The 15,911-nt window shown below is 38.5% G+C and overlaps 1 protein-coding gene across 4 annotated transcripts in view; it reads left to right on the top strand.

Moving 5' to 3' along the window:
* Window positions 1-15,911, top strand: part of Asph (aspartate beta-hydroxylase) — a 206,861-nt gene that overhangs the window by 66,014 nt on the left and 124,936 nt on the right. For all 4 annotated transcript variants that reach the window (XM_042665856.1, XM_042665864.1, XM_042665872.1 and 1 more), the window contains 7 exons: window positions 5,012-5,134; window positions 6,880-6,912; window positions 7,531-7,587; window positions 8,070-8,117; window positions 8,560-8,589; window positions 14,434-14,472; window positions 15,140-15,175. In XM_042665856.1, coding sequence (XP_042521790.1) covers window positions 5,012-5,134; window positions 6,880-6,912; window positions 7,531-7,587; window positions 8,070-8,117; window positions 8,560-8,589; window positions 14,434-14,472; window positions 15,140-15,175 — 366 coding nt within the window. The remainder of the gene's footprint in view (window positions 1-5,011; window positions 5,135-6,879; window positions 6,913-7,530; window positions 7,588-8,069; window positions 8,118-8,559; window positions 8,590-14,433; window positions 14,473-15,139; window positions 15,176-15,911) is intronic.

Here is a 15,911-nt window from a genome sequence, read left to right as displayed (position 1 = left end):
TGGCTGGATCTCCAAAGCAAAAAGGGCAAACTTAGAGGTTGTATTACCAGAGAAGTATAAAGTGTGTTACTTATGTAGAAAGTATAAAAGCATTCTCCCAGCACTTAGTTCTAACTCAGGTGGAATTTGAGTTCTTTTTTTGGGGGGGAGGTGGGGATCCAGTCGTGGGGCCTGAACTCTGGGCCTGGGTACTGTCCCTCAGCTCTTCAGCTCAAGGCTAGCGCTCTACCACTTGAGCCACAGTGCCACTTTGGGCTTTTTTTTCTTTTTGCTTATGTGGTGCTGAGGAATTGAACCCAGGGTCTTAAGCGTGCAAGGCAAGTGCTCTACTACTGAGCCACCTTCCCAGCCCATCGAGTTCTTTATAGAGTATTAAATCATAGTCCAGCAATAAGTGTATGAAGCTATTTCTTTAAGCAACCCTCAATAAAGGCAGATAGCATAGCCCCCAAATAAAACCCATGAAGTAGATATGAAGGACAGAATATTATGGTATGAAACTACTGTTGGTTTGTTCTGATTCAAGGCTAGGCCTAAAGGGAAAAGTATGTGCCATAAAAAACAATTCTCTGCCACTTAAGCTGGATTATGCTGATGGCTTATGTCCCTCTAGTATCTGATTCTTTACAGCCACACCAGAATAAAAATGCCCACATGAACATGTGAGACCTACCTATTCCAGCAGCTCTTTTTCTTTAAACTGGTAATTACTGATTGCTTTAGTGAGAACTTATAGTGAAACACAGGATACTCTGGGGGGTACTGGACATGGAACTCAGAAGGAGTTTCCTGCAGGAAATGTCTTCTTCATGTAGGAGGAAAGGATTGAGTAGAGCTCACCCTGGGCAATGTAAGCAGAGGAAGCCCTGTGTGTGGAAGGCCAGTGACAAGACTGAAAGTTGTTCAGAATGGCAGGCACATGGACTTAAGAGGTGGAGAGTGAGGAGAGGAAAAGTTGGGTTAATCTAAGAGGAATCAAAGCCATTGGGGATGCTTAGGCCTGTTCCTGCATTTTGCCTGATAAATGGGAAGGAGGAGGCCCCTGTGCAGCAGGGAAGGCAAAAGGTCATACCGGTACACAAGGAGTAAAGATGGTTCCTCAAACTCAGCTTCAAGATGGGGTGTGGAGAGAAGTGGAAAGTCACAGAAAGTACCAAGACCAGTCAGGGTGGGTAACACAATTGAAAAAGAATTCATCCATTCTGGTCAGGAATGGCCCTATTCATCTTTACAGAGACCTTTGAAATATGGATACTGGTTCTAAGTAACTCCATCTTGTCCTCACTGCCTTCTTGGCATCTTAGTAGATGATGGGGACTTTTTCTGAGAACTCTAGAGGTTACATAGGTCATTCTTTGAACTACAGTTGTGTTATGGCTTACTAAGCACTCGAGGTGTTATAGGTCATTTTCTGAATTGCAGATGTGTCGTGGGTTATTTAGACCTAAGAAAGTTTTGACCCTGAGAATACTTGTTCTTGGTGGTCCTTGATTGTTCCCCCTAGACAACTGGCCCTTGATTATTCCCTCTAGATAGCTTCCTTTGCTTCAGTAAAACCTGTTTTGCTAGTCCTCATACTGTGTGACATCTGCCTTGATGTGTTCTTTTGTCTTTATAAAGTTCGTGCTAGCTATATTTGGAACTGCAAGTGATTTTGGACATGAGTCCACTTGCAGTAGTTGGCTTTAGACTCCCAATTTGACCTGTCGAAGTATGGCTTCTGTGTATCTCACTTGTTGCCTGAGACGACTACATTGAGAGTCTATAGCTCTAAGTACCTTGTACCTTTTTTTTTTTTTGGTCGGTCGTGGGGCTTGAACTCTGGGCCTGGGCGCTGTCCCTAAGCTCGGTTTTCTGGTGGTTTATTGGAGATAAGAGTCTCACAGACTTGCCTGCCTGGGCTGGCTTTGAACCGTGGTCCTCAGATCTCAGCCTCCTGAGTAGCTAGGATTACAGGCATGAGCTAGGGTGCCTGGCTCTGAAGTATCATTTTTATGCCATGTCTTTTGTGTGTGTGGCTGCAGCCCTGATGACAGCCATCCCCAAACACCCATGACCCTTCCCCATGGGTATATCCTGTGGGTTGCTCAACCTTGAGATGCTCCTTACCCGGAAGGCCGGCAGCATTCACAGCTCCTCACCTCTGCCCCACACTGAAGTTAGGTTAGTCTTCAGTATTTTTGTTAATGGTCTTGCTACTCTCGTATAATTTTTTAAATTTATGTATTGTTATTGTAAAGGTGATGTACAGAGGCTACAGTTATGTAAGTCAGATAAAGAGAACATTTCTTTTTGAGCAATGTCACACCTACCCCTTGCTCTCTCCCAGTTTTTCCCTCCCATCCTCACCCACAAGTTATATAGTTCATTTCCAACATAATGGCTAGTGAGTATTATGGCTGCATTAGTTCACCTTTTGTGTCACCATTTCTATGTCCCCGATTACCATCCCAAAGATGGGTTAATGAACAAACAAGACAAAAGGAAATGAAAACAAAAATGGCAGCAAAGAAAACAAACATTTTGTTTCCATCTCCTGGAGTTCATTTCAATACATGTTATCTGTATAGTTTCTTCATCGAAAAACTCAGCAGTTGACTGAATTCTCTTCTTCCTTCACATCAAATCCTCCAGCACGTTCTGTCAGTATTGCCTCAGTGCCTTTACAATAGATCTTGCTTCTCCAGTACCTCAGCTATGACCGTCACCACAGCTATGTCCCTGTGGTGGCAGCCAGCTGGGTTTCTGTTTCTGTTCTTGCTCCCTAATAAACCATGTTGATGCAGCCCAGCTAGTTGTGCTTTGTCTCTTCTCAGTCTCTGTCTGCCTTCTAGTCTTTTCCTCTAGTCCAGCTAGCCTTCTCTCTTTTTCTTGTAATACCCTTCACTGGTATTTCAACTTGTTATATTGTCTGTTGACAGGTATTACCCACCTCTGTTTCATCTTCTTAGGAATAGTGTGGCCTCCTGGTCCCTGTTATCATGCATTTCATTACTGGGTTCATGGCCTATAGCCATTTATTAGCTGGGCAGCTTTAGGGGAGTGTCTTAAGTGCTTCATCTTCCAGAGCAACACCACAGTACCACCTGCACAGGAGAGTGAGTGCAGAGGACATGGCAGCATGTGGATTGGGTGAGCCTCAGGATGTGTCTTCAGGTGTGGTGTTGCTGGCTGAGCAGTGGAGACCCATGGACAGTGGACAGTGCATTGCAGGTTCCCTACCAAACCCACAGACACTTCTGTCGACTGCCTGTAAGCTGCCCTGGAGAGAATGAAGGAGAATAATGAAAGAGAAATATGGTTACAAGAAAAAGCATCGTACAGTTCTCAACAGTAATTACAGATTGAGTGACTTGTTTATAGAGTAGCAGACAATCTGAAATGAGGAGAAAATATGAGAGGCTGTGATGGGAGGACATGAGTAATATGGGTAAAGAAGTTCACAGTACCTGAAATCATAGAGCTAAACATCTACATATGAGTGTTTTATATATATATATATGTGTGTGTGTATATATATATATATTTCTCATGCACTGTGGCTATAACTTTAGCACTTTGAAATGAGACAGCAAAACTATCATAAATTTCTTTGAAAATTTTATTTAAACGTGACTATCTCAGTGTATGAATTTTCTTAAGTTGGGTACTTTCACCTGTTCATTTAAAGAAAGCTCTTTATGGCTTCTTTTGAAGCCACAACTGCTCTTGTGCTTTGGATCCACATTTAAGTAAGATAAGGTAATTAAGAGCACAAGCACTGTGATACTGTGGTAGTCAATCTGTTATTAAACAAAATGGCTACTGACTAATGAGTGGATAGCAGAGACATGCATGCATTAGACAAAAGGGAGATTTCCTGTCTCAGGTGAGAGGGAGATTACAGCACACAACTCAGTACAGCACACAGTTTAGAAATTATAAATTATTCTGTAAGTTTTATATTTGATACTTTTATACTGTGATTGATCCTGGGTAACTGAAATGACACAAAACTCATACATAAGGAGGTAGAGGCCTGTAAATCATACCTACATTCATAGGTCTACATGTGTAAGGAACACCTGAGAGTATCACCATGCCAACGGCTTCTGACAATTTCATGGAAACTTCAGTAGAATCCGAAATTACTGTGGTGGTGGTAGAAACACCTACCTACTTATAATGGATCAGGCATTTTTCTAAGTTCTTCTTTTCACGCATTGTTATAAATATACATTTACTATTTCTATTTTATGGAAAGAAAATTTCAGGTACAGAACAGGTTGGTAATGTGCGTACAGTCACACAGCTGGTTTAGAATAGCCTAAATGAAGAAGCCACTTTCTAGCCTCTAGAGTCCTAATCACTGTAATGTATTGTCCAGCCTAGTTTGACTCCCTCACGTTCTTTAGTGTTTTAACAGGAAATTTTCTGCTGGAAACTATGTGTCATTACTAGAGGGATGATTTTGTTTTTAGGGGGGAGGGGTTATGATAATAATCTAATTGACAGAGATTAATTAGCATGTCTAACATCCACACAAAACAAAATACTCAGTATATCATGAAAGATCATTGAAGAAAAGAATATGAGCATCTTTGTGTAACTAAAGATGCTTAGGTACAGAGTGTAGTACAGGTGTATTCATGGTCTGTATGTGATAAACATCAGTGGCCAGCTGTTTTTATGTTATATCTGAGTAGTCATTTTAAATCATTACATGGAGTTCTATGTCAGTTTTCAGTGAAAGGTCTTGGTGTGACCATTCTTCTGACCAAGAGATCAGTGAAGAAACACTTAATTATGAATTCAGCTATTCATTCATAAAATGTATTGCACTTAAGAGCTACATGAAGTGCCTGTACTCCTTGGGTTCATATGCTAATGTAGACAGCTGCTTCTGCCCTTAGCTGTGGGCTAGAGCAAGAAGACTGGACAGTAGTGTCTCAAGTGAAAAGTCCCTGTCTAAGTTGGCTTCTGCCTTTGGCCATTTGCTACCTGTGTCAATGTGTTCATTGTCTTTGTGTAGATGACCTGCAGCTAGAAGCAGATGGACCAGCAGGAGAACCACAACCAGAGTATGATGATGTCCTTACAGCAAATGATATAGATGATAGGGTGCAGAACCTGGAACCTGGAACATTTTATGAAGGTAGAATATATTTATTTGGCTTCAGGATAAAATACAATACACAGTTAATAATTGTAGTTATTGAAATATTTCTTAAACCCCTTTAAGAACCAGCATTGTTTAAATGTTCAGATACTACTTTAACTTGTTTGATGGCAAAGCTTAAAGCTTTAAAGTGAAATTTTCTCTCAGTGATTTTAATTCAAAGCACAAGGAATACAGTATGTAAATTTCCTACCGCAGTAAGAAATGTCAGATGTCATTTGTTCTACTAAATTCAAGCAATAGGTGAACTACTACACTTAATCTCTATCTACTATGGGTAGAGTACAATTCATAGCTTCTATACCAGACATTGACAAGCTTTTTTGTTATACAGTAAATATTTTAAGCTTTGTAGCACATTCAGCTTTTCTTGCTATGTTAAACTTTGCTCTCATAGTGCAAAAGTAATTATTGGCAATATCTAAATGGGTAAGATGCATTCTTTGTTTATAAAATCCTGTGCAATATAGCTGCTGAAAGATTGCAAGAACTTTTTTAAAGCATAAAAATCATGAAAAAGTGGGGTTTCAGTATTCTTTCTCATACTTCACATACTGTAGAATTCCTCTAGAAGTGGGCACCTGTACTTGATGAATAGATTTATTTCTGAAAGTTTATATCTGTGCCTGTTGATAAGAGAAAGAAATGCACTTTCCCATAGAAGTAGTGATATTAGTGATGGTTTGGTGTCATGGCAATCTTCAGAATTTATATACTGCATGCATTTTGTGTGTATGAAAATGCAAAGAAAGTGCTGTGAGCATGTATGTACTTTTAGACCTGCATTTACATTGCACATAGATAGTTACAGACTAGCTTTAGGTTCTGGTTCTTAGAGCTTTAATAGTTACTTAGGTTGTGATTCTGGTGGGAAAATTTCGTAATTTCTGAGTACGGATACTGGTAAATGATTTTTCATGTCCCTGTTTCCTATCTTTGGTCATTATGGCGCAGAATTTTGTAATGGTGCCGCTTTTACAACAAATTTTCTTTAAGATCCTCAAATGCTTTAAAACGTGAGAAAGGTTTTAGAAGCATGACAGACTGTGTGGTGGCAGCACTTTTGCTGAGAAATGTGTGTAATCAACACATTTCTGTTTAGCTCCACAACCATAACTTCTACTTCATACTTCCTCTGTTCCCATTGGTAGACCCTGTATTTTTACTCTAGGAAATGATAGGACAGGGCTAGAAAATGGGACAGCACAGTGGAATGTAAGGTAAAATAGAAATTAACTTCTCCTGAATCTAGCTTTTGTCATGGTGTCTCCCTACCTTAATTGTCCTCTCTAAATACTGGTTTTAGGGTTAGGAAGGTGGCTCAGTGGTTGCCATGTATGAGGCCCTGGGTTTGATTCTTCAGTACCACTTAAGCAGAAAAAGCCGGAAGTGGTCGAAGAGATGAGGGACAGCGCCCAGGCCCAGAGTTCAGGCCCCACAACCAACCAAAAAAAACCCCAAACAAAACAAAAAAACAACACTGAGTTTTGTGTTTGACCACTTTGTAGAGTTGTTACAGGGATCAGATGAGAGAATGTGAAACACACTTCATTGTGCCGTTGGATGATAAAGTGTTAAATGGACATGCACTCATATTTTCATGTTTTTGTGGCTATTTGGTTCTAAAAATCAATGATTAACATTATTCAGAATGGACATATACAGTGTGTTTGGAATTGATTTTTATGAAAGTAGTACTATCAGTCTTAATTTTTTTTCAGAAACTGAGGATAGATTCTCTATAGAAGAGACAGGTAAGATTTTAACTTAATATCATTTTTTCTTAATTAGAATGCATACTTTCACAGATTATCATTAAGTTTGTATTGTTGACTAGTTTTCCTTCCTGTAAGAGTAGATGACACATTCCAAGCTTGAACACTACATGGTATTGCATAATGACATTTAAGAGCTGTGTAGCTTCAGCACTATACACCTGTAAATAAGAATTATATGACAGTCTGAAGCTAGGCCATATAGAGTACTCGAGTATGGAGTCTAGGTGAGAACTGGGCCCCATGTCACTCAAAGGGCCTCTCTGAGGTAGATACTCCTGCTTGGACAGGAGGCAAACTCACCCACAATTGCTCTTTGGCTCTGTCTCTCTGTTTTCATTTGCTAACTAATCTAAATATATTAAATGAGAATATAACTACTGTTTGGTCGTTACATTAATGTCAGATTTTACATTATATGTAAAACTGTCATATTCTCCTTTTTACTTTGCATTCTGCTAAGAGTTAATGTGCTTGATAATCTGTGATTTGATTATACATTTCTGTCCTTATCAGGAAATGTGAATTTCTAGTTTAGAATACTTATAGAGAAACATGGGGAAATCACTAATTTCCTAATTATTTCCTAATTTATAGTTTCACAAGACCATCATCAAGATATGGAAGAGATGATGTATAACCAGGAAATCCCAGGTTTGTGATTATAAAAATTATTTGTGAGAATTCCTGTTTGAATCAGTGACCAGGGCTATTTTAACTCAGGGTAAACAGCTGGCTCCACTTCCATAACAGAGATTTCTTCAGATTACTTTTAATCACTTTTGATTCATCAGATATTTCTACAAATCACTAAGCACAGTTAATATTATATGAAGAAGAGAGAAAGGATATCCCCATTGGGACTTTGGTCTTTGTAGGATGCTGAAAACTGAGGAGCCTATATAGTTTACTAGTGTCAGGCTGGGTACAAATCTCATTGCTGAAAAATCCTTCTTTGCAACTTAGACTGTACTAGATAGAACTTTGTTCAGCTTACACTTTACTAAATGGTACTAATAGTATGTGCTTTACAAGGTTATGTAGTCTAGCAATAAATTCATATTGCATCAGGAAATGGTGTCTGTTGCTGTGTTTGGTGCTTTTCCTGTTGTGAAAGGTGTATTTTTTCTTTTTAGTTCCCAGTGAGCCAGCTGCAGATGATGACAGACTGTCCCCTACCACAGGTACTGGATGAACATTTTCATTAGATTTTTGAGTGTATGTAAAGCTCTTCAGTTGTAGTACTATGTTTAGATGGTAGTTTTCCCTTCAAAGAGGTCGAGGCAATTTTAGCAAGACAATTTATCTTGTAACAAAATTAGCCTTGTAAAAGAGCATCTAGGAATCTACCTCTGTCTCTACTCGTCTACCAACAAATGCTCCATGACAGAACGGCATACTAAGTCCCAATGCTAATATTCTGTATCTTGCTTTGAGGAACTTTTATAAAAATAACTTATTTGCCCTTTCTTTGCTTTTAGGCAGAAGAATTTATTACTACTTATGCATATACTAATGTTTAAAGGAATAGAAATTAGTGTTTAGGGTGTTCTTTTTTTTTTTAAAGCTAAGCAACTTCAGTGATTTGTTTAATGATTTACTTCATTTTAATTCTCTTTCTTGCAGATGATGTGCCATTGTACAAAGATGAACCAGGTTTGCAAGTGTTTATTAACCTTATCCCACCTATTTGTCTTAAAATACGTATATCAGTGTGCCTAGATACCATGTTGGACATGAGCTATACAGTGGAGTGCGGGGAGGAAGGAAGTTGAGGGGAAAAACTGGGAGTGAATGAAGGAGAGGGGTGACACTCATTATGACTTATGTAAATATAACCCCTCTGTACAGCACCTTTACAATAAATTTTTAAAAATCTAAATCATATATATCAATTTGACTGTAAGATATCGAGAATTGGGTTTTAAGCTGTAAATATTATAACTGAGAACATCCAAATGAAGAGTTGTTTTCAAAGAAGCACATTTTGAGCAGATTCTTTTAACTGTTCTAGTGGTTCTTCCATAGCCCAAAACCATTTCTCCAGCTTTTTGTAAGTTGCAGTTACAAATTATTCAAAACACTTGTCTCATTATTTTATAGTTTATCCTTTTTAAAAATGAATTGTTCTCTCATGATTATTAATGTAGTTGTATAAAGGGATTATTATTCCATAAGTCAGGTTATGAGTATACTGCTTCTTCAGTCAATATCAACCCTTCTTTTATTCTCCCCCATTTCCTCCCCTGCCTTCAAGTTATATGATTCATTTTTTACACAGTGCACATAGAACATAATGACTACATTTGGTCACTCTTCTCCTTACGTTCCTGTGCAACCCTAGTCTCTCTCTCTCTCTAAGATATGTATGAACAACATGTATAGTCAGACGTTAACTATACTAATTGCTTCTACCAGTTGGAGCCACAGTCAGTTGGTGCCACAATCAGAGGTGACTGATGGGCCATGTAGGGAAGGAGAAGATAAATTGAATTCTTGGCTTTATGGCAGCATTGAAAAAGCAGCCTGGCAAATCCACAGCATGGGTAGCACCCACTTCTATTTCAGGCATTGTAGCTGCTTTTGTCTCCAAGCATTTTCTTTTCCATAAAGCAGATTATAGGCTCTCTCTTCACAAGTGAAAAAAATAAGGTTTGGGGAAGGTAAATAATTGGCCCAAAATTGTAAGACTGGGAAATAGAGCCTTTGATTAATGCATTTTAATTATATTGTCTTTGAAAGTGACTGCCAAAAGGTCAGCTAAGTATAACTTTGCTTATGAAGTAAAGTGAGAAAATAACATGAGCTGTGGTTGTATTGAATATGGAAGACAGGGCATACATGATACCATTAGAAGAATTCTAGATTGTACTCACCTACAATATGTTTTTTAAAATAAGAAGTTAAAGAACTTGGCCACTGAGATTGCATTTAAATTTTCAATTTTGAATAGGTAGGGGAAATTGGGATTTAGAAATTAAAGATTGATACAGAAATAGGATTTTAAATACTTATGTCTGTCAATCATTGAAATAATTTAAATATATATTAGAACACATTTGGAATGCAATTTCAGGTTAGCTCTAACAGAATCTTGACTCAACCTTGTAAGGGTAAAAATTAGGTAACATGCTAAAAAGGATATTGTTAAGTCATATATTTTTATAGGTACAGTATAATAATAAATGTATCTCAAAATATTAAAGGGAAGTGAATATAATATAAAGGACTCATCATAATTTGGTAGGATATTTGAGACTTTGTTCTAAAGTTTAGTCTTCAAAGTAGATAAACTCTTAACAGAGGACTATTCTCGTTATACTGAAAAATAAATCTGCAGAAATTCAGAAACCAGACCATAGAAACCAAGTAATTGGCATATAAAGGACAGTGTAAATGGGGTAGAAACAAAGCCCCATTTCACTGGGAGAACAGAAGATATTCTATGTGAAACTCCAACTCCAGAACCTGGAAAACATGTGGTTGAACAAAATCATACCAGTTTCCCACATCAAATATATCTTAGAAAGCCCGATGCTGCATTGGACTAAGCTGGGGAGTGATGGTACAGTCTTGCTATCTGATGTATTTGTTCATATGTGACTCATGGAGTATTTTGTGTCCAGCACAGAGAATACTAAACAACTCTAGTGAAGGACCACAAGGTCTGGACTCTCATAGACCTTACATTTTATCATGAGACAGAAATTAATCAATAATTTCAGGGTAAGCATTCAGTTACAGTGATGATAAGTGCTGTGGGAACCAGTATAGAGTGTAACAAGAGTCTGTAATAAAGGGACTATTTGGTTTATAGGTGAGGCTAATGGAGATCTGGGCCATTGATGAGGTGAGAAAGGAGAGTGGATGGACAGTCAGATGGGGTCTCTGAGGTGCACTGCCAGTGAGAACAGAGATGTGCCTGAGGTGGTCCAAGTCCAGATGTCTGTCAGTGAGTGGAGGGCTTCACCTTCCCCATGGGCCACCCTGCAAGGCACTGAAACATCAGATCTGTGTTTTGAACAGGTTAACAGATCCAACATGTAACAAACTGAAGACAAAGATAAGAATAGATCTGCGGTGCCAGCTAGCTAACACAGTCTTCCAGATATGACTTGTCCTTGAGTCATGTCTCTTGCCCAATGAGGAGCTGAAGGAGATAAGTTTCATGAAGCGCTTGCTCAGTGGTGTTGTGTACTGAGACCCATATGTTGTGATCACAGAAATCATGCCTGTGGTCTAAGCACATGCTCTCACAGGTGACCTTGGCAAGGAGTTTTTCACTGGATAAATGGGTTGGAACTGATAGGAGTTTAAACCAGAGCTAGTGTAGTGTAGTGAAGGTTGAGGGGAATGGACAAAGCTGAGAAATATCTAGAAGGTGAAATCGGCAGAGCTTGATGTGCAAGTACAGACAGAGAGCAAGCTTAAGGATGGTGGTGCATTTCCCCTAAGATAGGAGAGATCTGAAGACAGAAAAAGGTCTGGAGGTCCTGAGCCCAACTCTGTGCATATTGATAAGTAAGGTGACTTTGAGACAGCCAAGAGGAGATCAAATAGGCATCATGATAGGATTCACATCAGAGAAGAGAAGCTCCTGGTATGGGTCTGGTAATGATCCCTTCTATGTTCTCATTGGAGTCAAACTCTGAGGTTCCATGAGAGAAGATATAATGGGTCCAGAGGAGATAGTATGGCTAGACTTTGAAGAAATCTCACAAGTAACTTCTGCCAAGAAAAGGATAAAATGATAAAGATGATTAAGAAAGAAACACTAAACAGAGTCTAGTCTCACTGAAGTCCAGGGCAGAGTTTGGGCTTAGGTCTGTTGCTAAACCATTCAGATATGACAGGGTTAGAAAGCACTGAATAGATTTAATGAGGACTTACTGCCTTACTCAGACTGAGCCTTCCAGGCTGGAAGACAGAAGGGAGTGGGTTAAGGAGGAGAAGTGAGGAGAGGCAATATCAAATGTCAATGACTCTGAAGAAATCAGATTGTACAGGAGGGTGAAGGGAAGCAGGCCTGAGAAAAAGTTGGCTGAGGGTTTGAGGGCAGCATGTGTTTATTGAGTCTACTTGGGAATGACAAAAGTGAGTACCAATCTTGTGCGCCTTCTTCCAAAAGCCACCAAAGAGCAAAATGATTCTACCCCAATACCAAAAATATCTAAAAAGTAGTAGGTGCTCACCAGACAGAAGCAAAAGGATCTTTCCAGGAGCCCACACATGGCAGGCAGAGAGGAGTCAAGTATTGTTAGTTATCAGCAAAATTGAGGTATCTCATCAGTAAAAGACACTCTTGGCTAAGAGACACTGGTCTGAAAAAAAAATTCAGAATGATTCAGGAACTGTACCCTTCCAATGTTTATTTGAATTTATTTACGTATGTCAGGAATTCTGAGAATGCTAGAATAAGGAATGATTATGATAGTCAGTTTAGGTGTATATTTTAACACAGTTTTCTCTAACTGGTAATTTAATGCATCATGCTGAGAAGGCTGTCCTATGTAGGAATACACTAATCATTTTGAATGGCCTATTCATGATATAAGTTCTGTTTTCCTTCTTTTTCCTCTCTTCTTTCTTTTTTTCCCACATTGGGGGGTGGGTATGGAGCTGGAATCTCTGCTTCCTACTTTGATAACAGTAACTTATAAGGAAGATGTGTAGCTCAAATGTACTTGAATGGTTCTATCTACTGTATTTTTTTTTTTTTTTTTTGGTTGGTCGTGGGGCTTGAACTCTGGGCCTGGGCGCTGTCCCTTAGCTCTTCAGCTCAAGGCTAGCACTCTACCACTTGAGCTGTAGCTCCACTTCCAGCTTTTTCTGCTCTATGTGGTGCTGAGGAATTGAACCCAGGGCCTCATGCATGCGAGGCAAGCACTCTACCACTGAGCCACTATTGAAGTTTTTCTTTTTGACTGTACCCCAAAAAGCAATAGTGAGTCTTTAGCCTTGTTGTATGTTTTAGAAGGGTAAAGGCCATGAGATGAAATAGAATGAGTTGAAGGGATGTAAAGAAAATAGTGGATAGTTTATGACTTTAGATAGTTACTACTTTTCAAATATTTGAGTTACAAGAAATAAATTTTTTTTAACATTTTTCATTATTATCCTTAAGTAGTTGTACAAAGACATTTCCATTCTACAAAACAGTGTATGAATATAAGGTGTCTGACAACATGTCACCCATCACTCCTAATTCATCCCTTCTCTCACTTTTCTTTTTTTTAAATTGAGATTAGGTGATTATATAAATTTCACATATTTCACAGTATTGTGCAATAGTGATACTTAGTTAAAGTCACAAACACATTTTAACCTTCACAAGGCAAATTGTCATTATCATGGTCTATAAAGTTTGTGACTTCTATGAACTTTGACAATACAATTATTTCTTCTACATTTGGTAATGTTTACATTTCTTTCCTTTTGCCTAGTGTAAGCTGTTCCCTCTTTCCCTCTCATTCCTCGCTTCCCAAATAAACATTTTTAATGTGTTATTAAAAATATGAAAGTTGCCAGTGGTTCACGCCTATAATCCTAGCTACTCAGAAAGCTGAGATATGAGGATCATGGTTTGAAGCTAGCCTGGGCAGGAAAGTCCATGAAACTCTTAACTCAAATTAATCACCAAAAACCCCTAAAGTGGAGTTCAAGCAGTAGAGTGCTAGCCTTGAGCAAAAAAACTCAAGGACAGTATGTAGGCCTGAGTTCAAGTCGCAGGATTGTCCTCCCCCCTCCAAAAATATGAATAGGTGCTCATAAAAAATACTCTTTATTAAATGAAGATGAAATTAAGAAAGTTTGCTCTTAATGTACCAGAAAATTGAAGAGATTTTGGAAGATCTAATTGATTGTGACAATGCCAGGCACTTAACGAAGGACAAGGTTGCAAGGAAACTAGGCTTGTTTCTTTTGTAGCAGAGAAGACAAAGTCTAGAGCCTGTGTTAGTAGGTTACAGCAGAATAGATGGTGGTTTCTGATTCATGAGGAATTAAGGACCTGCCCACCAACCCTTTCTAAGATGCCAGCAGCCAAGATCTTCTCTCTAAGTTAGCTGGTTAGACTTGGCCCATGCACAGAATAGGAATCTGTCTGCTACAAACGGGTCCGAGGTGATGCTAGACAAGGTTTTGGCTCTAAACATTACAATTATGAAAAAAGCTTTAAGGAACAAAAGGGAAATTCAGTATCACTGGAGTATAAACAAATGATTAAATCATGCTAATGAGTGATCGGGGGAGTACCTTGCATTTCCCCAATTGTATAGGGGAAATTACCACCCGTTGTTGATGAACAGTTACTGACCTGGAGTTTGAATCCAGGCCTGTTTTATTTCACTTGACTAAAATGCCTCCTGCCCTGCTCTGTAATCTGCATTTCACAGTAAGTCTGGTGGTTCTAGTATTTAAGACTACCCAGGAATGTGTTGTCTGTTTTATTATAAGGAAGGTTATACAATGCTAAAGGATTGTGTTCTGTTTATTTTATAGTATATGAACCTTCAGAAAATGAAAAGATAGAAATTTCAGGTGAGTTCATTTCTTTGTTGTTAGGGGGATTTTAGGCAGATTTCTACTCCCATTTGTTAAAACTCTTCTAATTTATGGACAAAAAATAGATATACTAAGAAATACATGACCTGTTCAAGACACTGAGAAAGCAATTGAGCGGTGTCAATGTAATTGCCTCTCAGTATCTGCAATGGGATTGGTTCCATTATGCCCTACAGATATCAAAATATGAGGTCACTTAGTGTCTTACATAAAATGGTATAGTTGAAGGTAACTTATGCATGTCCTCCTGTTTACTTTAAATCACATCTAGATTACTTAGAATCATGATACAATGTAAATGCTATTCCAGTATGTATACTATGTTGGGTAAGGAATAATAACAAGAGAATGTGTGTGTGTATTCAGTACTGATGCACTAATTTCTTTCTATTTCAATCTTTGGTGAATCTATGAACTCAGAATCAGTGGATGGGAAACAGCGGGCCAACTATATATTTCTTTCATATTTATGGTGCAGATTTTATTTACAAATTAAAGTTGAGATTCTAGCATAAATGTCATGAGTGTCTCTATACTAAAACCCAGTGGAAAAAACACATTGATATCTAAGTAGAGAATTAGCTACTTTTGAGATGTAAATGGAGGTGAGTCAGTGTAATATGTGTTTGCTTTTATTTTTTAGATAATGTTATAGAAGATTCAAATGTGGTTCAGGAAGGTAAGTTAATTTTATAGAAATATATCCCGCATTTAGAGTGCATTGCATCATTCAATGAGTATTTATGTACTTCCTATTTGCTGTCTCACAGGGCTTGGGAACTAGGAGTATTAAAATGAATGAAGAAAGCCAGGTGCTGCTGGTTCACACCTGTAATCCTAGCTACTCAGAAGGCTGAGATCTAAGGATAGCAGTTCAAAGGCAGGAAAATCTGTGAGACTCTTTTTATCTTCACTTAGCCATGAAAAATTCAGAAATAAAGCTATGACTCAAGTGGTAGAGAACTACCCTTGAGCAAAAAGGCTCAGGGAAGCTTTTAGAACTTGTGCGCGCGCGCGTGCACACACACACACACACACACACACACACACAGTGAATGAGATAGAATTTCTCTTTTCCTTGAGACTGGCATTCTAATGGTCAGAATGATAAAGATCAGGAAAAGATCAGTGATGGCAATAAGATGGTGCTATGAAAATAGCAGCTGGGGTTCAGAAGGTTACCCTGAGTAGAGAAGATGACCACTTCAGAGAAAGTGATATGGTGAGAAATTCTTAATTGTGGGCAGAAATCAGTTGTTAAATTGAGTCTGTTATGTTGTTAAGCAGGTGGCAAGAAAAAAAAAACCAATACTTTGATCTGAAATGGGGAAAAATAAATGTGGAGAGGGGTAGGGGAGACTCCTGCACAGGAACTGTGAGCCTGCTGTGTACATGCTAAAGTAATCATATACCAG

This window comes from Dipodomys spectabilis, unplaced genomic scaffold (genome assembly GCF_019054845.1).
Source record: "Dipodomys spectabilis isolate Male_0828 unplaced genomic scaffold, ASM1905484v1 ptg000015l, whole genome shotgun sequence".
NCBI classification, from domain to species: domain Eukaryota; kingdom Metazoa; phylum Chordata; class Mammalia; order Rodentia; family Heteromyidae; genus Dipodomys; species Dipodomys spectabilis.
The sequence above is the reverse complement of the archived record's forward strand: the minus strand, read 5'-3'. Positions and strand labels throughout refer to the sequence as shown.